General features: G+C 37.0%; 1 protein-coding gene across 5 annotated transcripts in view; it reads right to left on the reverse strand.

Moving 5' to 3' along the window:
• GABRG3 (gamma-aminobutyric acid type A receptor subunit gamma3) overlaps positions 1–22,837 on the reverse strand; it is a 554,105-nt gene that overhangs the window by 465,039 nt on the left and 66,229 nt on the right. For all 5 annotated transcript variants that reach the window (XM_068268143.1, XM_068268147.1, XM_068268148.1 and 2 more), the window contains exon 3: positions 5,722–5,789. In XM_068268143.1, coding sequence (XP_068124244.1) covers positions 5,722–5,789 — 68 coding nt within the window. The remainder of the gene's footprint in view (positions 1–5,721; positions 5,790–22,837) is intronic.

The raw sequence follows: 22,837 nt of genomic DNA on the forward strand, positions 1-22,837 counted from the left end.
AATACACAGATATGAGAAATATAGGGAACTTTTGACATTTTTGGTTTCCCTAAAGTTATGTCTTATTTTTATACTACAGCCGGAAAAAAAAGAATATACACTTTTACCAACTTTTGTATGTGTTTTATTTTAAGACTGCACAAAGCGATGTTGCTTGAAGCTACTGCAGGGTATAAAGAGTTTAACAATGAAATCTTTAAGCAGACAAAGTTGCCAGATGGCAAACAAAAAAAAAGTTTTAATATTCTAAAATATAATTTTTATTTTCATCTATTTATAACACCAAATTGTGTATTTAAATGTAAATTAAAAGAACAATAGTATAGAATGGTGCTAAACAGGTATGCCCCTGTCTAGGAGAACTCACAGAGAAGCATGTGCTCAATTTGATCAGCTGATAGATTTGTAAGGTTCTGTTTTGCTGTGATTACTTCCTGTTAGACACATGATCATGACCAACAAAACAGAGCCTTATAAATCTATCACCTGATTAAACTTATCACATGCGTCTCCATTTGTTCTTCTAGGCAGGGCCATCCCTAATGACAAAGGCAGACAAATTATTTTTACTACTACAACAAGCACAATATATAGATTCATTTATAAAGATGTTTGTTAACACTTAAACAGTTTGTTAACACTCAAACACTGTTTTCTACTGTCTGACTCAAAACGCATAAGTGATGCATTCATAAGGGCACTTTCAGTAGGCCACCCTGGAGTGTTGGGTAGTCTTGTCCAAGAGCACCTGAACCTTGATGTCTTAAACCAGTACTACACTATCCAGCCTTCCTGTACACTATCTGATAAAGAAATACTAAATGTGTTTTGTTTAGTAGAAATAAAGTTTGTTCATAGTTAGAAATGAGCTGGCAAAATTTGAGAAGCAAGTTGTATAGAAAATCTGGTCAATTCATTTTTTTCACCAATCTGAAGCCAGAATTTGCCATGATTTTTACATTGAATTCCATGGCTCCAATGTTTGGTGTTAACTGCAAAGCCCCCCAAATCCTGCTATCATCACCAATATGCTCTGTCTGTCAAGGTCACTATTAAAGAAAATATTAAAGAAAAGAGCACAAACATGGTATAATACACTGTAGATGTTTATGTGCAAAAAATATCAACAACACTTACGGTGACTGAACAAATTAAAATGCTAAACTCACACCCACATACATAGGAGCACACTACACCTCTGTGACACTAGATATCTCAACCTTTCAATAAATTATAATGCTGACACTCACACCACAGCAAACACTGGGTACCCAGCTATAGGAAGAACAGCAAATTAAGAAAATTATCATGAGTACTCGGGAGGCCACCTATACAGGAATATCCACTTATAAAAGTGCCAAGGCCATGTCACTAGAAGGTGAGTCAAACTATTCATACATCTTGCTTTGGAATTGGATATGCAATAAATTCAGACATGAAGTAGAAAAGTCAGATCCAGTTCTAGAGAGAGAGGTGACTGTTCACAAACAATCAGCCAATGCTGCAGGGGTTAACTTGACTGAAAGTTCCAAAATCCTCTCTGATGTTGATAGAACAGCCTCACAGCTCACATCTGTACATGCTGCTCACCTGCCACACTATGCTGAGAGACAAGCTCCCATGACAGGGGGTTTATGAACTTAAAGTGGAACTGTAAAGTGTTTTTACACACATAGTTTCACTTACCTGGGGCTTCCCCAAGCCCCCAGCAGCCGTCCTGTCCCACACCGGTCCTGCCCGAGCTGCTGTTCTCCCGCCGCCACTCCGTTTCGTGCCATAGACTTCTAAGTCGACGCCAGCGCAGCCCTGCCAAGTGCATCTTTTCTTCGCGTTCCCCTCTGAAATAGCAGGGGACGCGTATCAAGGATATATGTGGCCAGAGCCGTGCACCAAACCAAAAGCTGCTGGCGGCGGGAGAACGGCAGCTCGGGCAGGACCAGTGTGGGACAGGACGGCTCCTAGGGGCTTGGGAAAGCCCCAGGTAAGTGAAACTAGGTGTGTAAGTTCCGCTTTCAGTAGCACTTTAGCCATGCTGCAAGCTGATAAGAACAGGAACAGAGCTTGCTATAGCAAAGATTCCCTGCTCTGGGTGTTTGTCAGCCCAGCGTGGCAGGTGAACATCATGTGTGGACATTGCCGGGGAGCACTTTAAATCTAGATGGCATTAGGAAAGGATGATTAATTAATGGTATTTATGTTTATTAAGCACAATAAATATGTTTTGACAACTTTTGTTTGTAAGTTTTCTTTTTATTCCAAATCTTACTGGGACTGGGCAAGAGTACTAGTATATCTCTATACCTATTTCCTCTGGGGTGGGGGGGTGGGGGGGGGGGTGTTAAGTGGAACTCCGTCCTGCGCATTACGGAGAGAGGGAGGGAGGGAGGTAAGGAGGCAGAGGGCGGAAATGGCTGCGAAGGGGGGCTTTGAGGAGCCCCCCCCCCCCGCAAAACGCAGATGGCCGGCGGCGATCAGACCCCCCTGGCAGGACATCCCCCTAGTGGGGAAAAAAGGGGGGAAGTCTGATCGCCCTGGCATAATACTGATCTGTGCTGCGGGCTGGAGAGCCCACGCAGCACAGATCAGCCAATACAGCCCTGGTCGGCAAGTGGTTAAACAATGCCTCAGGTTCCCTTTAAATAATTGTATCCTTTGAGCATCTCCACTTTATCCTGTTCTACTCTGTGAGTATTTTTACAGTGTTTAAACCTATGAGGAGGATGAATATAGCCTTCTTTTAACAGCCTGGCCTCATATCTAAAGTCTTGTCATGCTTCTCATTCTTTCTTATTACTCGACCAAAGCAGATTTGTAGCCAATTCGTTGCTCTTTACTCACTTATTCCATAATCATTTTATATCCAATTTATATTATGCTCCTCTGTTTCTTCCTTCTTTTTCTTTTTACTGACCTTTTGGTGAAGGCTTCTTAAAGATATATAAATACATTTAACGTTTTGTATTATTTCCAAATATAAACCACACGCGATACCTGATCAGCATCAGCAACTTCACTAGTCCTTCATCTCTATTAAGTAGAGCAGTTTTCCACGTTTAAAACACTAATTAATAGAGGGCAAAATTGCTTGCTAAATGGAAATGAAGCTTAGCAACTAATTTCTGTATTAATTGAATTTTTAATTAAAATTGTTTGTGAAATGTCAGCTGTTTGCTTCCATCAGAAATAAAATACCATAAGGTTAGCACGACATGTTTTCTACAGAAATATGCACAAGGCTCTTACTGTATGCAAAATGTTATTAGCCAATAGGTCAATAATACTTAAAAGATGCTACAAGTGGCAGCCTTATGTTGTAGGTACTACGCTGGTGCATGTTTTGTTTAAAGTTTCCAAAACTGGAACTGGAAGTGCTGTTTATATATTTCAATGTTAAAGGCAACTCATACAGAAAAAAAGCAATGAAACAAAAATAAATCACCATCAGCTCTCTAAAGCAGGATCTTACTGCTTGCTACACTTCACCAGTTACTTACAACTCTCATTTGCATTGTCACCATATTTAAAGAACAGCTATCAGTAACCATATATGATAAAACTATAATGTACAAATAATATCTAAGTATTATCTAATAGCTGTGTAAGTATCTTCCCACTTTTCATGTTAAAACTCTGAGCCAAAAGCTTTATTTTACTTTTGTGTCAATTTTAGCTGTATTGGAGCAATCCATTAGAAGAGGTAAATCTGTATTGCATGTGAAATGTGACATCATAGCCAGTGCTGGTCACTGCATTTCTTAGAAAAGTATTGAGTATTTTTGTCTGAGAATAAAATACCTTTATTGTAGAAAGCATGTCTTGGTGTCAGGTTTCAAACACAATAAGCAGAGAATGTTTTTTCATGTAGTAGATGTAGTAGCAATAGATGTAGTATATGACAACACTTGTTGTCATGATTTGATAAGAGGTACATAACTTTCTTTCTCCTTTTCCCCGCACATACAGAAACTTTAGATACAGCCATCCCTGAAAAACTGGCATCTTATCTGGACAGCTCATTCAGAGAGAGAAAACCAACAGCTGCAGTTTATATATTTTGCAGGTTAATAGATAGAAGAGGGATATTTCCCCTTCCCTACATGCAAATGGGCTTATCCTCTATGCCATCATTGAACGAAAGAGCTTTTCAAGTGACTTTTTACAACATGAAAGAAAGAGATAAGCAAGGGAAGGTGTACAGGAGTTCTCAGGAACACCTAGACAAGCTATTCTCATCCCCATTTAAAAACATGTTTTTGATAGTTATCCTTTAATGTCTTCTAATATCTCTATATATGTTTCCCTGGATGAATACACATGAAGAAATAAAATGCGTAGACATGGAACATATTAGCACCTATGGAAGTGGTGTTGGCATATTTAATACAATATATTTGGATACAATGACAACTAATGCAGACTAAATGAGTATGTATATATACTTAATCTTCAACCAACTTTGGTTAATAAAAAAATGCTTTTTAGGGCAATTTATAGAATTTTAGAGTTTGTATTATTTAGTATGCTGAACACCCAGATTATGAGGAACATATGAACTATTAAGACATGTTTAATTTGGGAAGTCCACCTAAATCTTTTTTGCTTGTTTAGCAGAAAAAAAAGTCTGAATTCCCTACTACACTAAAAAAAGTATGAAATATTACAAAAACAAAGCCCTAAACTTAACTGATAGTTAGGTGCTACTATTTTTAAGGTAGTCATTTGAAAGGGCACTGAGCAGCATCTACTAAACACGAGAACATGTAAAGAAATGTAATTTTCCACAGAATTAGTATTCACCTTAAATTGCAAAGTAACAGAAAAAAATATTTTGAAAGGCCTTAGAACCTTATTTATCAAAAGGACTATTCTAAGAACAGCATATTTCAATAGAAATTAAATATTTTTTCTACTTCAGTTGTCAATATCCAGTGCTGGCTAGAAATTAATTACGACCGAGTGAAATAGATGGCTTTCATTTTTGTCTCCTTAATAAGGACCAGTCCAGTTTATTGATGAAAATTGTGCTGTTAAAATGTTACATGAAAGAATTTAAGAAATCATTAAAAAATATAATTAAAACTGCTTATTTTCATCAAAAATTCATACCATTAAATGTTCATTCCCAACTTTAATTTTTAATAGACTTAGATCCCTAATACATGTTTGTTTACAATAAACTCTACATCTGATTCTTCATCGACTGAAACTTAAGAACATTTAATTATTTTGCATGATTTGTCTTAAATAAATAAATCCGTTATATTTGTGTTTCTCTGCATATAACCACAAGGAAGTCAACATTAATAAATATTTCAGATATTAGAACATAGAGAATAGTAGATGGTAAAACATTTCAACTGTAGCACATAGATGTTTATTTGAAACAGGAAGTGTGCCTGCATACAATCTACTATTGGGTATTACTTGGGGAAAATAAAAAATAAATACTCAAAATTTTTCCACCGGAAATACAAGAAGCAATAAAAACATTTTAACAGCCTGTAATATGTTAGAAAAATAGTGTTTCTGCTTGTTCCTATTCTTCAGTTTCTGTCGAGATTATTTACCTTACCTTGTGGCTCAGGGACAAAGCCACTGAAAAAATTAAGAATGGGCAGTGAGAAGAAATTTTCCATGTGGAAAAACAAACAGCAAGGCAAAAATTGCCACAAGTTATGACCTGACATCACAGTGTGCATAAAATGAAAATCAATGACTTACCATGTTGATTGAAGACACTGGCCCAATGCTGTTAACGTAAATGTCCACATCAATAATGGTGGGCTTAACTATGAATAATAAAACAAAATATCAAATGTTAGACAAGTGAACTAAATGCATCATAAGACATTTTTTTTTATAAATTTTAATGCTTAATTAGCTGTCTGTTAAACAAACACATTTGTTACTTTGTTATACTGCACATTTGAGCCCCATTTTTTATAAAATAACTTAGATATGAAAAAAATCACAAGATAATTCATCTGTTCCATGAGTTCTTTCACTGCTACCAACATTTTGCAGGTCTATTCTCAGACTAGTTTGCAACTCTAAAGGTGACCACTAATGATCCAATCCTTTTCATACAATTTTACCAAATCTATGTAGTATAAGGGTACATTAAGTGACTATATTGAATGGATAATTTAGGCAGTCCCTTATATTACAAAGAAATGGTAAGATTGGATGAAAAAGATTGGATCATTAGTGGCCACAACACTTTTCCAATGTAAATAAAAGGATGAAATTGAAGCCAAGTAGTGCTCCTGCAGTGATGGCCTGCAAAGGGCTTGGATACAAAGAATTTAAAAATCATAGGATAGACTAAAATTCAATAATGTTCATTCAACTTCAGTTTTGGAAATTAAGGTCAAATTTGTTATAGTGTAGAAATAGAGTAAACTAATTCAAAGACAGCTGCTAGCAATTCAACAGGATCTCTGTGGAGTTATACATCTTCAAGCTCCTAATACTACAACTTAAACTTTACACAATATATTTATGTCTGTGGATCAGTTTGAAAACAACATTTTATATGATACAATTCTCCTTTTGACTGGTAAGTTGTTAAGAATACATGACAATCAAAAGCCACGGTATGGTTTACAAATGATCTGTGATATTTGGCAGGGAAAGTCATCCCCAAGGTTGGAGACATTTTGAACAGTTACCATATCTAAATAAATGTAACTATAAAGGCCGTATTCAGGATGGTACTAAGGTTTCTCCAAAGTGATATTGTTACATATTATCATTAAAATGCTTTTAAGCCACCTATAAACAAGAAAATGCTTAATTTTGACATTACTTTTTCACCTACTTGTTGGTCCTTTTTCCATGGCAAAGTGCTGAAAAGTTATTTTAAATAGTATTAAAAAGTATCTTCTATGAGAAAACTTAAGAGAAAAAGTGAATTGAATAAAGGCCATAGGCCCATATGCAATTGCCATTGGAGTTTTCCCCAATGTGGAACATTTTCATCTTCAATTTAAAATAACAATTTAGCATTTGCAATGAAAAAAAATCAAAAAGTAGGTAAAAAGTACTTTTAAAATTATTTTGAGTATTTTTTTGCTTGCTGATGGTTTAAAAGACATTTTATTGACAAGTTTGAAAATATCACCTTGGAGAAAACTCAGGTGAAAAAATGAATTGCATATGGGCCATAGAGTTAAAAGTACATAAAACATGTTATTCATATGAAATAAACTATTCATCAACAATTCAAATAACTGAAATAACAATGAACACACTAGTATTCCTGCACATATTACCATAAAATGTGTCGGGGGGGAATAATTCATGCAGTTGTTAACTCTTTAAAATCTATGATCATATTCATTATTCAGAATAATGTGCTTTTCTTCTGACCATGTTCTATCAACTACTACAAAGGTTTGAAGAACAAACTTGCTATTATCCTGTACATGACGAAGGTTTGTAAGCAACTATTAATTTGCTTATTTCTTAAAATTATTGAATTATAAACCTTGCTATTTAATTCCTAGATTTTCTTCATTAATTTTATGAATCCATGGCAATAACAAGCCATATTGTTAATCATAGGATTAGATGGACATTAATTAAGATGGACATTAATTAAGGCACATTCACTGAATAGTAAATTATTAAATGTGCATATGGTTTAAGTGTAACTGTTGGACATAAAATAAAAAAAATCAATTCTTTATTTTTATCTGGTAAACAAGTAATAAGGACGCTAACCAGGCAATCCAAAAGTTAAAAATCACTATTACTTTTCTTGTTGATAAATGATTATTTCCCAGTTTACCTTACTCTTATTTGGTACATTGCGGCACAAAGGAAGTTGCAGGGCATGCTGGGTTGTCTTTTTTGCTTCTTTATTTTCCCCTCAAACTTAACTAATGCATCCTGTTTGGCTGCAGCCTCTCTACCCCATGTTTTCCCCTGCCCCACCTCTGTTCCTCTTTGACTGGCCAATATTTCTCATGCTGAGACAATGCACTTTCTATCAGTGATGCTTGGATACCCCCGATCACTGATTCGAACAAATCCGTCCACGGCGGAATCAAAATCTGCCATAGTCATGATTTTGATCCGGATTTGAAATGGCCTTACAAATTCGGCCAGGATTTTACCTGTGATTGCCTCTAAAATCAGGAATCACGGGCCATGATTCGTGATTAAAAGCCCACCAAAACCAGCCGAAGTTAATAGCAAAGCCCACTTACATGGTAGAAACAACAAATTTGCCAGATATGTTAAGAAGAAAAGTGGGAACAAGAGGAAACAAATTCAAAAAGACCTTATAGTTTTTGAGAAAAACGTATACATTTAAATGCAGTTAGTTAATGAAGCAAAACCTGTTTACTTTAGGGGTTAATAGCAAAGCCCCCTTACATGCTAGAAACACAAAATTTGCAGGATATGTTTTAAAGAACTGTGGGAAAAATATTATTTTCTTATTTTTTAAAACTGTTTTTTACTGTTCAGAAGGTGGGAAATTTTTAAAAAATGATGTGGGGTCCCCCCTACAGAGCATATTTAACCCCTTGTCCCCCATGCAGGCTGGGATAGCCAGAATGCAGAGCCCCAGCTGACTGGGGCTTCACACCTTGAGCTATACACCGCATGGTCCATGGTATGGGGGTAATCTGGGGGGAGGGGTGGCCAAGCCTTCCCCTCCCCCAGAGCCTTGTCAAATCCATGGACAAGGGGCCCTTTCTCACCTCCGGTGCCCCAGGAGGAGATGGAGGCGACGACTCCCTGGGGGGGTTCATGGTGGCATCTGGGAGTCTTCTTTAAGAAAGGGACCCCAGATGCCTGCCCCCCTCCCAGGAGAAATGAGAATAGGGGTACAAAGTACCATTTATCCATTTCCACAAAGGGTTAAATGAAATAAAAACACAACAACGAGAACAGTCCTTTAATATTCTTAAATAACCAGAAATACTTACCTGTATCTTTAAAAAAAATTTCCTATGCCAATAGCCCCGAAAATGATGCCACACCAATATCCTCGAACTTGCAACCTTGATTGAAGATCTCTGCACCCGACGCCACACACCACCGCTCCCCTACGCTGCTCTCCGCTATACTAAGTACAGCTGAGAGCGCTGCCTCTCTGATGCTGCACCAGCTTCCACTGTCCTCCCTGCCCCCACACCTTTTAACCCCTACCCATGGTGGCAACTTGGGTGCACTAGGTGCCAACATGGGTGGGGGTGACTGGTGTGAACAGGTTTTTTTTTTCTGAGATACTATGGCTGACCGCTCCTCCTTAAGGTAAACACAATTCACAATGTTATGATTTTTCATACTGTATATTTTCATGAATATTATCCTTTTGTTTGAAAATGTGACATTTTCGTGACAATTATGGTGAAAGAAAAATGGCCATATTGGCTTATCACTTCTACCAAATCAAAGTAAACAGAACCTCTGATTAGTCAGTTTTGCTTGGCATTCTGTTTGTGCCCTAAAGCCATACACTTACTGATCAATAGCTCTGGCTTTATTTAACGCTACTTCTATTTCTACTTATAAATGTGAAACTGTGGATGGGTATCAGTTGCAAAAGCCAAGGGAATAAAGCATTTAATTGAAACATTTGATAGTATGTAATGTGTTTTTTTTTTATCAGCATTTGAATACAATTTAGTAACAGTTATCTATTAAATTCAATACAATCAGCAAGTCACCCAAAAAGTAGCATCTTCAGGTGGGCAGCACCAAACAAGGTCAAATAGTTGTTAACATGTTTTTTCCTGCCCCATTGCATGCATGCAAAATTTAAACACTGCACTAAACGTGTATTATTAGATTTAAGGTGTACATGGTACAATTTTTCATTTTTTTTTTATTAGATAATTTAGTTTGATTATTCCGTTAGATCGAATATAAAGATTTTTCCAGCATGTCTAATCAGATTTTTCTAAAAAAAAATGAGATAATCGTTAGTATTTCTTGATCGGAAAAAAAAATTCAATTTTGATTTGATTCGATCATTTAGATTGAATAAATGGGAAAATCAAACATTTTTATTGTATCGTGTATGGGCACCATTAGAGACACAAACAGATGCAAAATATGCAAAATATTAATGCCTAAATATACAACCAACATTTCTTAGGTCACTGGGGTCACTGTTAGAGCCATGTATAAAACATCTAGAAGTGTTTATTTTAAAGGAGTGTGAGCTGCTTTTATAGATTTTTTATATGATCTAGGCCTGAAATTTAGATGGATAGTGATTGTTCCAATGAAAGATTGGAGGGTAGGGAGTTATCTTTGTAAAACCAAAGAAGACTTAAAGATCCAGTTGGCTGGCCACGTGAACAAAAAATAGTTTGCCATTCAAATTGAAATTGGATTTAAATAAAAAAAAGCAGATGTTAATAAAATAATAAAAATTGGTAAGTGTGCATATCTCATATGTGCATATTTAAAAAACTTAATGTATATTATATTATCTTTAGCAATCATGTTTTTTTATGATAAAAATACACCTTTCATATAATACACCTTCCAAAATAAATTCATGAAAAGTTTTTGGCAGAAGACAAATCATGAAGCAGATTGTGTACAGGATAGGTATCCAACCATCCAAAAATGTTCTAATCTATGCAGAGATTAATCTGTAAATCACATGCAAAAGTAAAATTAAGACTCCTGTATGCAATATTTCTACAATGGAAGCAAGCATTTTGTTGCCTAAAGAAATGAATCATAAGGGTACCTACGTTTTCAAATCTGTACCAGAAAAAATAGAGGTTTATTCTCTTTAAAACTTTAAAAGCACATAATGGAATAATAAATGTGAATCCAGGATTGTGTTAGCCTCTTACATATCAATGTATTTTGATATTTGGTACTTATTTGGTACTTAAGATGAAGAACTTGAAAAACAGTTTTTCTGCAGGTCATTTAAATCATGAAGCAGATCTATTAATATTATTTTCTGTAAAACAAATGGACTCTACAAAGATATTTTAAATTTGTAAATACAGTATATTGTTAACAGTGTTCTTTAAAAACATAGCTAATGATTTACTAATGCCATTGCATTACAACACACATAAGAATGCCACATACAAGTAGTTTACTCATTTATTTGAGGTTGAAAGTCAACTCATTCTTATTATAACTATTATTGTGGTCATTATGCATTGACAGTTGCTTTATCCATGACATAATCGGAAGAAGGGATTTACTTTATATGCATCTAGTTTCCCTAATTCTATTTAAGGACTTTAATGGGCTTAATATTCATGTAAATGTGAAACGAAAAATATATAATAATAATATATATATATATAATAGAGTTAAATTATGCAAGCTTTATGGGATCTAGTCTCCTGATCCTTCAGGCATATTTCCAGATAATAGCTTAAGTAGAACACTGATTCAGGCAAATAGTAAACACAAAGATGACTGTTGTCTTGACAGTTAATAATACAAATAATACAATAACATTTGTAAAGCGCTTTTCTCCCATAGGACTCAAACCACATAGTTGTGTCGCAGATCAATGTAGGATTGCAGGCTGGACTGTGTTATACAGGACATAAATGCTAGACTGAAGAGGTGGGTTTTCAGTTTGGACTTAAATGCTTCCAGGGATGGAGCTGTACTGATTGGGTGTGGCAGGGAGTTCCAAAGTGTAGGGGTAGCATGACAGAAGGCTCTGTCTCCAAATGTTTTGAGGTGGACTCTGGGGGTGACCAAGGTGTTACATCCTTTTGATCTAAGATTGTGGGGTGTGATACAGATGCAACAAGTCCTTAAGGTATTCAGGGCCTAGATTGTGCAAGGATTTGAATGTCAGTAAGCCAAACTTAAACAAAATTCTCCATTGTATTGGTAGCTAGTGGAGTGAGCAAAAGGTTGGTGTCATGTGGCAATGACAGGGTTAGCTCATTAGCAGCCTTGCGGCGGCATTCTGTTGTAATTGCAGGAGGCGTAGGTCTTTGTCTGGTAGGTTTGCATAGAGAATATTGCAGTATTCCAGCCTTTATATGATGAAGGCATGAACTAGGGTTGGAAGATTCTCTGAAGTAATGAGTCCATGTTTACTATTTACTTGCATCAGTGTTTTACTTCAGCCAACATCTGGAAATATGTCTGAAGAAGGGGACTAGATCCCAGGAAGCTTGCATAACTTAAAGGATTTCAGAGGCAAAAGATCTAATCTAATTTTACTCACCGGGGGCTTTTTCCATCCCCTTACAGCCATCTCAGTTCCTGGTCCTCCTCAGTGTAGCTGCTGGCCAGCGGAAATGATCGTGGCCTGCTGGTGGGGCCCACACTTCTGCGCCTGCATGGGAACATCATCTGGTGCATACTGTGCAGTAGTTGTGCGCAGGCGTAGTACACACCAGATGATGACCCCGCCGGAGGGTAGCAATCATTACAGCCGGCCAGCGGGGACACCAATGAGGATCGGGGTTATGGCAAGGGACTGAGACAGCTGCAAGGGACTGGAAGAAGCCCCAAGTGAGTAAACAATAGATTAGATCTATCACCTCGAAAGTCCTTTAACTCTATTCGTTAGACAAGACAAGACAAGACAAAACAAATAACATTTACAATGCGCTTTTCTCCTGGCGGACTCAAAGGTATTACTTTTAAAAAAACTTTGTTTTTTCTACCTACATAATTTGTTTGGCTAACATGGTACAGAGACATTTTTGCACTATCACTTATTGTTGAAACTTAAAATAATGAAATACGCTAAATTATAATTATTTAATATTTTTGCAAGCTTTATTCTTATTATTAAAAATAAATTGTCTCCAATGCATGATATGCCATAAATGTGCAAGCTAAACCAAAGTGAAAAGTTAATCCAAACGTTTTTTTAAATCCTTGCTTTAATGCGGTATAAAACCCTGACATGATATTCAATAAAAACATGTTTTCCTACTTTTTTATGCCATATGGTTAGCATATTTGCTTTTGTGCATAAGTATTATTATTCATTTAAAAATTATACGTTCCCAAAGTACACTTTTTTTCTCTGAGAGCTTACTTTGCATTTTATTCATAACTGCTTTATTCATTGTCTAACTTAAGCATAAATGCTTTCTGATTGTCTCACTGTCTTTAGGAGACCCGGCAGTGTCAGAGAAGGGTTTGTTTACATTCTTCACTTGATACAATTAACCACTTCACCTCTAAGGGTTTTTCCTCTTAAAAAACCAGAGCAATTTTCACCGGTCAGCACTCCTTCCATTCATTCACCTATAACTTTATTACTACTTATGACAACAAAACAAACTATATCTTGGTTTTTCGCCAATGATTAGGCTTTCTTTGGGGGTACTTTTTGCTAAGAATTATTTTATTCTAACTCAGTTTCAATGGGAATAATTAGAAAAAAATTCAAAAAATTCATTACTTCTCAGTTTTCTGCCATTATAGTTTCAAAATAAAACATGATACCGTAATTAAAACCCACACATTTTATTTGCAATCGGTTATTGCAACGTTTACAATTTTTCCCTAGTACAATGTATGGCACCAATATTTTATTCGGAAATAAAGGTGCATTTTTTCAGTTTTGCGTCTATCCCTAATTACAAGCCCATAATTTATAAAGTAATTGTAGTATACAGTTTTTGTATACATATTAAAAAAGTTATGTCCCTAAGTTAACTATTTATGTTTTTTTTATTTGTAATTTTTTCTTAATTAAAAAAAATAAAAAATAAATAAATGGTAACTTTAGGGGAGTGTGGGAGGTCACGTGTATTGGTCTTTCACGTGGAATTCCATTAAAATTGATTCATGTTTGAGGCAGTAATGTGACAAAATGTGGAAACCATCAAGGGGGCCAAATACTTTTGCAAGCCACTGTATTTTAAATTTTACAATATTTCATGGTAGTGGTCCTTTAAGAAACGATACTTCAGTACTACATTACACATCATGAGGTTTCTGCTTAGCATGTTATCTCTCAGTCTAGCACAGCACGAATAACAATAAAAGAAGCAATAATATCAATTCTAGTATCCTATGTTAAACGTTTTAGCTTTTTAATCCAAAAGGTAGCTAAAAAAAGTTTAATTTCGTAAGATATTTCCCCTTGCTTATTTTTTATCATATCTACAAAATAACTCTTCACCATTTTCTAAGAAGAATATAATGCAGGGTAAGCTGATCTTCATTAACCGAACTTTCTTCCCTTAGTACTTTTTTGCTTGTTGGGTGCTTAGATATTTTATAAAGTTAAGGTGAAAAAAAGATATGGCAAGATAATTCATGAGAAAAGCTTTGTGAATCAATTCTATTATGGCTTGCAGGTCTTAATAAATGCAGTGCCAGTTATTCATTCTTGAATGGACATTATATTTTAGCATCAATAGTTTTATGTGCTGCCCACTGTGTTCCCATTTAATCCTGTAATAGTAAACCACTGTGCCATATATTTCTTCACAGTCTGTGTTTTATAACACTCATGCTGACCAAAAGTAATTTCTTTATTTTTATCCACTGCCATTCAGTTGTTTACTTTTCGTAATGTATAAAAATATCAATTTTTTGAAGAAATACAAAGTATGCTTGCATTTTTTTAAGTAGAGATTTTGCATAAAAAAAAATAAAAAGCTGCAGACTAAGCTGTAACAATCTGAATAGTGAGGCATTTTATTTATTGCTCATTTTTATCAAGAAGTGGAGAATGAACTAAAGGAGATGGCTAAGCTGTAAATAGATAAAGATTCAGTGTGCCTTGTACATAAAAATAATAGCTAAAAAGATTCATTGACTAGCTTTGCATAGAGAGATAACACCACTTTCTAAATAAATAAACTCTTTGATTAAAAAAAAAAGACTGATATGTTATATTTTGACCAGATGTAAGAAATCTTCCCATAGCATGTACATCTGTGTAATGAAACCGATTCTTAAAAAAAATTTGTTTCCAAGTTCTGTGATTGGGATGCAATTTTATTGAACCTTGTTCCTGATTTCTCTACTAGGGTAAGTCATGATAAAATAAAAGTAACATAATAACAGCGTTATTGGTAGGGAGCTGTGTGCACACTGGCCACAGGGCTGACTCGCTATAAAGCACAGTTTACTTTATAACGATAGGTAGAAATACCATTTTTCATTTGAATAAAATTAGTTTACGAAAAAAAAAAGATGCATGGGACAGCATAATTGCATTGTGGATAGCACTCTTGCTTTGCAGTGGCTCCTGGACCTGGATCCCGGGTTCAAATCCCAGTCAGAGCACTACCCTAAATGTCAGCCGTGGTTGCACCAGTGACGTCACACCAAGGGGAAAGGAGACGTGCTGAAGCCGCGCAGACGCTGACTCCATCGGGGAACACGGAAGTAACATCTCCGCTTAGGTGCTCCAGCTAACAACATCTCCGGAATCCCCGGGAGCCGGGCTAACCAGCCCGACAGCAACGTCTGTCCAGCCTCTCTCACCTCGCCTCCGGCTGGGGCGGGTGAGATAGAGCGGCTCCCCACCGCAGCGTTCAATCAATATCAAGCAGACCAGGACGGGTGAGAAGTATCCACTTGGAACTATTAAATAAGAACTGTCTCCTCACTGAACATTTGCCACACTACTGCAATTTAAAAGCACTAGACACTTTACTCTTAAGGGTGCCTGCATGACATCAGTAGCAGGTTGCAAAGCCACCATTCAAAAGTATCAGCAACATATCTTTGTGAAATACCTACTGTGGGGCACCACTATTCCATAGGAGGAAACCCACCCCTACCCCAACAAGCAATAGCACTTTGTTTTCAAGCTATTAATATTTTATCTCATTTTGTTTTTATGGACTTTTTAATCATCTGAGGGAAATATCCCTGATTAACACCAGCATTTTACTTATTAAAAGCTACTAGTACCTAATCGGCGCAGTCTGTTAATTGCATATTTAATTTTAATTATTTAAGGAAGTGGGACCCCTTTAAACAGAACTTGCAGCACACCAGATAAGGCGCAACACTAATTGATCATTTTTTACTATCTGCACAGAGTTTGTATGTTACCTCCATATCTGAGTGGCTTTCTGAGCACTCTGGTTTCCTCCCACATCCAAAAACATACAGCTAAGTTAATTGGCGTAACTTTAAATTGGCCCTAGAGTAGAACAAACACATGACTATAGTAGGGATTAGCTTGTGAGCCCCTTTGAGGGACAATTAGTAACAAAACTATATACTCTGTATAGTGCTGCAGAACATGTCGGTGCTAAATAAATATAAATAATAATAAAAAAAGTCTTAAGACTGACAAATATCCAGAGTTCATCAAATCAGTTTTGGTAAAGTCAACTCTGAATTTATTCAGAACATTTTCCATAGGTAATAAAATGATATGTAAAAGCTGAAATCATATTTGTATCTATTTAGATCCTGTATGCTATGGACAAATAGGAATTCTACTGAAACATATTTATTCATTTGTTACAAGTTTGAAACCTATACTTAGCAGCTTATTTGTGCCCTCGTCCTCAGGGACACTGTGAGCTCCTTTATATAATAAAAAAAAAGGATCTCTAGTGATCAATTAGTCAAATTGTATGCAGGATAGCCCTTGAATGGTAATATTGACTTTACACAAAATAGAAACAATTTAATAGCCACACAAAACTTCTACAGAATATTAATGGCTTCATTAATGGTGTTTGCATCAAGATTAAGCATGCACAACAACATATAACAGCCGTTTTATTTTAAAATGTCAGCAGCACACACAGAAAATTCCAATGGGAGACTTGAAATAAACACACACATAGCATAAAATGTCTTAATAAAATAGTATAAAATAATTCTAAAACTAATAATAATATGAATCAAAATAACACTAATTATTATTACCATAATAAATTACTTAAATAGAACCCAAGAGGAAGAAATATAAACATTTTGTGCATATCTGGGGCTTCCTCCAGCCCCCTTCACAATGATTAGTCTGTTGCTGTCCTCCTCCGCTGCCTCCATTCCAGGCTGGCAACTTTGGGAGTTGGGGGTCTCACTGCCCATGTGCAGCCTGGCTGCATGAACACCCCACGGGAGCACAACAGGAGCAAGACACGGCCAGACTGTGCCTGTGCTGTCTGGCAAAAATACCGGGCTGGATTGCGGAGGCTGCAGGCGGCGGAGGATGGGGGCTAGGAAGCAATCAGGCCGAAGGGGGCTAAAGGAAGCCCCAGGTATGTATTGAATTTTTTTATTTCTCTCAGGTGCACATTAAGTGCCACTACCTCAGACTTTTCCCCACTTCCCAAAAGTGTCACCTGAAATAGGAAGTGAAGGTGATTTACCCAGTGAAACTTAGACAGAAATAACAAAAGTGGGAAACACTTTGTATGGAACAACATAAAAGTGCTGTTCCCTGCTGAATGTTCTCAAAATCCTAAAAATGGAGTGTATATTTAAATGTCAAAAAAGTAATTTTAAGTATATTTTTCAATTAAAAGTTTCCATTTCAAAACCAACTGTTACATGGTATAAAAAATGTATGCAACAAAGAATACAGAACAGTTATGTGCATTATTCTAACAGAAGAATAGTTCTTGTTTTACATCAAAGTTAACTAACGCACTGGGTGGTACATGGATAGGCTGTGCATTCAGGGCACATTCTCTGATTAAAATAAATGTTAATGATTGATAGAATATGTGTTAAAAAGGCTTCAGGTACTGGTGTTTTGCATTATGTACTTAAAATACTTGTGGAATATTTGTTCTCACAAATCAGCATGATATTCCCATTCAAAGACAGGAGTAAAAAACAACCGCAATTAGTAGGGCAAGCAATGAGTTAGGAAAAAGCACCGCTAAATTTAGAATAGTGAAGTATTTCTGTGTAGCTTCTCCTTAGAGATTATCTCTTAAAAAATAAATGGGAATGTACAAAAGTAAAGTGAATAATAAATACCTGTTTCGAAGGTTTTTTGAGTCAACTAGTGATATACACACATTCTCTGTATGCTGTTTACCCTGAAATGAAGTACCCTTTTTGTTTAAAGTTTATTTTTTGTCCCCCACAAATGTCAAATATAATTGTAATTAATAGTTTTTATTTTGATTTATATCACCATCACCTTCTGATGTGCTATTAAAACTAAACATAGGTACATATGGTAAATACAGACATCCGTCCTCTCTACCGCTGTATATAGCAAGCTGATTCCACCTCTGTGTAATCTTGTCTTGCATGACTTCTGTTCTTCTGGGTTCCATGGTGCCCTCTAGCTGCATACGGCATCAGGTCACGCATGACTTGTGCAGCTATAGGGAGCGAATGAACCCAGAAGTGAACTATAAGTTCACCAGGTTTATATGCTAGGTGTGTCTTATATGCTAGAGCATCTTATATGCAGAAGTTCTTGTTATTGCAGAAGTCCACATTCGCACGTATGAATGGTCATGCATGCGCAAACAAAAATGTGCACCAAAACAACCAAGCTCTGCACTATATAAGGCAGATCTGATCAGTACACAGTGCTGATCATTCTGACAGCTATGGTGGTATTATCTGTAGCCTGCTAGTTTGTTATTTGATCCTGTTACTTACCCAGTTTGTTTCCCATTTATGATTCTAGTCTGCCTTCCCTGATCCTTGCCTGTTACCGACTACTCCTGTCCTGAACTCTGCTGCGTCGACTTTCTGCTTGTTTATCGTGTTGAACCTGTGCTATCTTCCCTGACCTTGTCTTGTCTCAGGATTACAATTCCCCCCAGTATAGGTTAGATAGGTAAAGGTAGATTAGATAGGTGCCCCCAGTATATGATAGATAGGTAGCTGCCCCCCAGTATAGGTTAGATAGGTAGCCGCCCCCCAGTATAGGTTAGATAGGTAGCTGCCCCCCAGTATAGGTTAGATTAGGTAGGTGCCCCCAGTATAGGTTAAATAGGTAGCTTCTCCCCAGTATAGGTTAGATTAGGTAGGTGCCCCCCAGTATAGGATAGATAGGTAGCTGCCCCTCAGTATATGTTAGATAGGTAGCTGACCCCCAGTATAGGTTAGATAGGTAGCCGACCCCCAGTATAGGTTAGATAAGGTAGTTGGCCACCAGTATAAGTTAGATAGGTAGCTGCCCCTCAGCATGAGGTAGGTAGGTAGGTGCCCCCCCATAATGGAGGGGGGAGCTGCAGCCACAGGGAGGGCAGCCCCGACCTCTCCCTCCCTTCATCTCCCCAGGCCGCCCTCCATGCTCCCCCTCTGCAGAGTAATGCGAGGGGAAGCGCTATACACAGCTCCTCACCTACCTGGTTCCAATCGCCGCTCACTCGCAGCCGGTCTCCTCCTCTCTGCATACACGCTGATACACACGCTGCTTGCTGCTAAACAGCAGCCATGCAGAGAGGAGACTGGTGGCGAGTCCTGCGGTGAGTAGATGTGTATAGCGCTTCCCTGTGCATTACTCTGCACCCGGCAGCCCAGTGACCCGCCACACAGCCGCTGTACCACGCAACCGCCAAGTGCGCACTCGTCGTACCGCGCGACCGCCAAGCGCGCACCCGCCGCACACCCGGTGTTCCGCCAAATTAACCTACACGGAGCACCGGCCGCCCGCTCACACGCCACCCGCTCGGCTCCCTGGTTCCATCCTCCTGTCTCTGTGTAGCGTTGTCCATGCTGCACACATGCACACAGCAGTTCAGCACGGACAACGCTACACAGGAACAGCGTGACTGACACAGGGAGATTATTATAGAGGATAATTCTATAACCAGGTTTTTATGATTGATCAATGTTGCTATGGCTTGGACTAAACATTTTTATCTTATCAACATTGTTCGAAATGGAAATACTTTCACTGGCATTCTATAGAATGCATACATTTCATAGTTTTCTTGTAATATATATATATATATATATATATATATATATATATCCATATATATATATATATATATATATATATATATATATATATATATATATATATATATATATATATATATATATTAGCCAGAACATTAAAGGGGACCTGTAGTGAGAGGTATACAGAAGCTGCCATATTTATTTTCTAATATACAATACAATTGTCCAGTCTTCTGTGCTGATGCTCTACTTATACTCAAAAGCAACTAAAAGCAACTAGCATTGTTTGTAAGAAAATTAAATGGCAGTCTCAGTATTCCTCTCACTTGATTCTCTTTAAAACCACTTGCCTAATATGGAGTAGTTCACCTTGTTCCAACAAAAAATCTCCAGTCCGCTCAACAGAAGGTCTCCTACGAAAGTAACCTGGGGTAAGTGGAGACAGTTGATAAAATGGCTTTGAACCCATGTTAATTATCATAATAAAATGTTTCTTCAGTCTCAACTATGTTAGCATGTGCTGCTTTTCCAGCTTTCCAGCATGCTGGTTGCTCAAAAGTTGTGGTTGAAAACGTGGAGAAAATAAGCGCTTAGATGTAAGTAGAGAACAGAAACTGCATTAAAATACGCAGTACATGCACAAAGCAGTCAACTGGCCACAAAAAAACAGAAGCCCAATAACTTTTTCTTCTTCTACTTTTACTTAATTTTGTTCTCAATCCAATCAGAAGGTTGAGGAGCATATTTTGCCCTGTTGCTACTGCTTTGATGCGGAAAGGAAGTAAGCACCTAAAGCTGATAATACTGGGTGTGCTGTGTGGTTGAGCTATGTAAATCACTGACTGCTTGGAGAGAATTGATTATCTAACTAATAAAACATTCTTACTGTGCTTACTGTGATTCAATTGTGCATTTAGTTGTCTGTCTGGAAACCAGCATTTAAGACAGAAGAGATATATGTTAGAAGCTTCCTTCTAAAACGTAGCACACATATCATACCTTTTCATATTAAACAGGTTTCTTTGCAAAATAACAGATGTATTTCAATAAATAAAATTCAAGCAGTCATGAAGAATAGAATTTGGGGTAAAATATGAACATTTTAAATGTAGTAAGCATACATGAGTTATTATTGTAATTTTTGCTCAGAGAACAGCTTGGTTTCAGTGACAGAAAATCAAGTAACCTGCAAACCTCAGCATCTATATTTACAGCTATAATTCCCTGAGGTTTTCTAACAATGTATGCCTCGTTTAAAACCAGTTTCTTTGGGTAAAATACATCAAGTACTTTAAATTTATGAAAAAGAAGTAAAAAACATTGTTTTTCAGTTCCCAAGGAAACCATATGCATGCTTAATGTATTATTTTTGTTTGACTACTAATTAAAAAAGAGCTAAAAGTAGCTGTAATACTCATTGCATTTTAACTATGACAGTCCATTGCCTGTGTTTTATAATATGTTTGCTTCTTGATAATGCGCAAGCATAATCTTATTATGTCAGGAACAAATACACAGTATTGTGGTAAAGGCTGATATTACAGCTATTAAAGTTTCCAAACTAATAAACATGTTGAAACCCAACATATTAAATACCTTACACATATGATATTGCTTACAATGCAGAAATTGCTCTCCATGTAGATTAAGGCTACTTTCAAATCAGGACGTTGCGGTTTGATGCGACGTGAAAGTCGCACAGCAAAATAACAAAGCAACATGGCCAAAAAGTCACACTGCAGCGTTACTAACGCATACAGCATATATAGTAGAAAATACAGGTAATGAAGAGTATGTCGGCAAGTCTTACTGTGCCTGTGCAAACAGTCTAACGCAGCTAAAAACGTGAATAGCGCATAGCATGCAGCACTTTCATTTTACGTGCAGAGTTAGACACCAACGCAACGTGTGCAATGTGAACAGGCCATTGATTTTTCATTGCTGTGAGTTATTCTGCGTTATGTGTTGGTTTAACGTACAGCTTCAACGTCGCACTGTGAAAGAGCCCTTATACTTTCATCACTAACAAACAATGGCTCCACCAATAGCTGAATTGAAACTGACAGTTTCACCGCAACTAGTCACACAAAGTTGAATTCTCTGATCACTATGAAAATTGAGATGGATTCCCCCCCCCCCCCCCCCCCTGTGTGTGATGTGAATGGTACCAATTTCAATGTCATTGGCAGCCAATTGAGAGGGAAACCTCTTTTTGATTTCCCTTGAAGCACATTTCAGATTTTTTTAACACCTCTTCAACTTAGAAAGAAATTAAATGAGATAACAGGCAGCATGCAAAATTGAATACAGGTAATGTAATGTAAAGATTAAAAAAGGGATAATAGGTTGCTACTGTTACTTTCTAAATGCAGAAAGTAGTGGTTAGATTATTTTACTCTCTTAATTTTCAGTGCTGACTGGCTAACGTGGAACATAAGACCAGTGCATTATTCCTGTCCTGTGAATAGTGTTGATGTCACTGGCAAGTATTTGTAAATATAGATGTAAATAATTTCACCCACAATCCCTGGTGACAAAACAATTATCAATTAACAAAATGGTTCAGTGAGTACAGGACATGGACAGCTTTTAATTCAAGAAAGAAGACATTGTGAACAATGTGGATTACACCACTGAAGATGGATGTAAACTCACTTTAGGGAACATAAAATGTAAATATATGCTATATCACAGACAAAAAAGCTGCTTGGATTCAAGCAGCAACAACTCAGTGGAATCTACCGGGGAGTGGAATGTATCTGAAGATCAAAACTGGGTGCTTTTTGATTAAGTTGAAAAATTACTATTGCCTGTGGAAAGATGAATGTATCTGTTAGTCACCTTGCAGCAGATTAGTACCCTTAGTTTATGTCCTGCAAGCTCCAGACACTGGTCCATCATAGACACCTAGTCCATGCAGCCTGCCTTCACTGAATTGTCTTTACATTCGAGTGTGTTAATCTACAGGCTAGTCAGTCAATACCTGTGAATGCTTTTTGGGGCAAGGGACACCCAGCACTTCCTGAACAAAGTTTGTAAATGACTCTGTTAG

This window comes from Hyperolius riggenbachi, chromosome 2 (genome assembly GCF_040937935.1).
Source record: "Hyperolius riggenbachi isolate aHypRig1 chromosome 2, aHypRig1.pri, whole genome shotgun sequence".
Lineage (NCBI taxonomy): Eukaryota > Metazoa > Chordata > Amphibia > Anura > Hyperoliidae > Hyperolius > Hyperolius riggenbachi.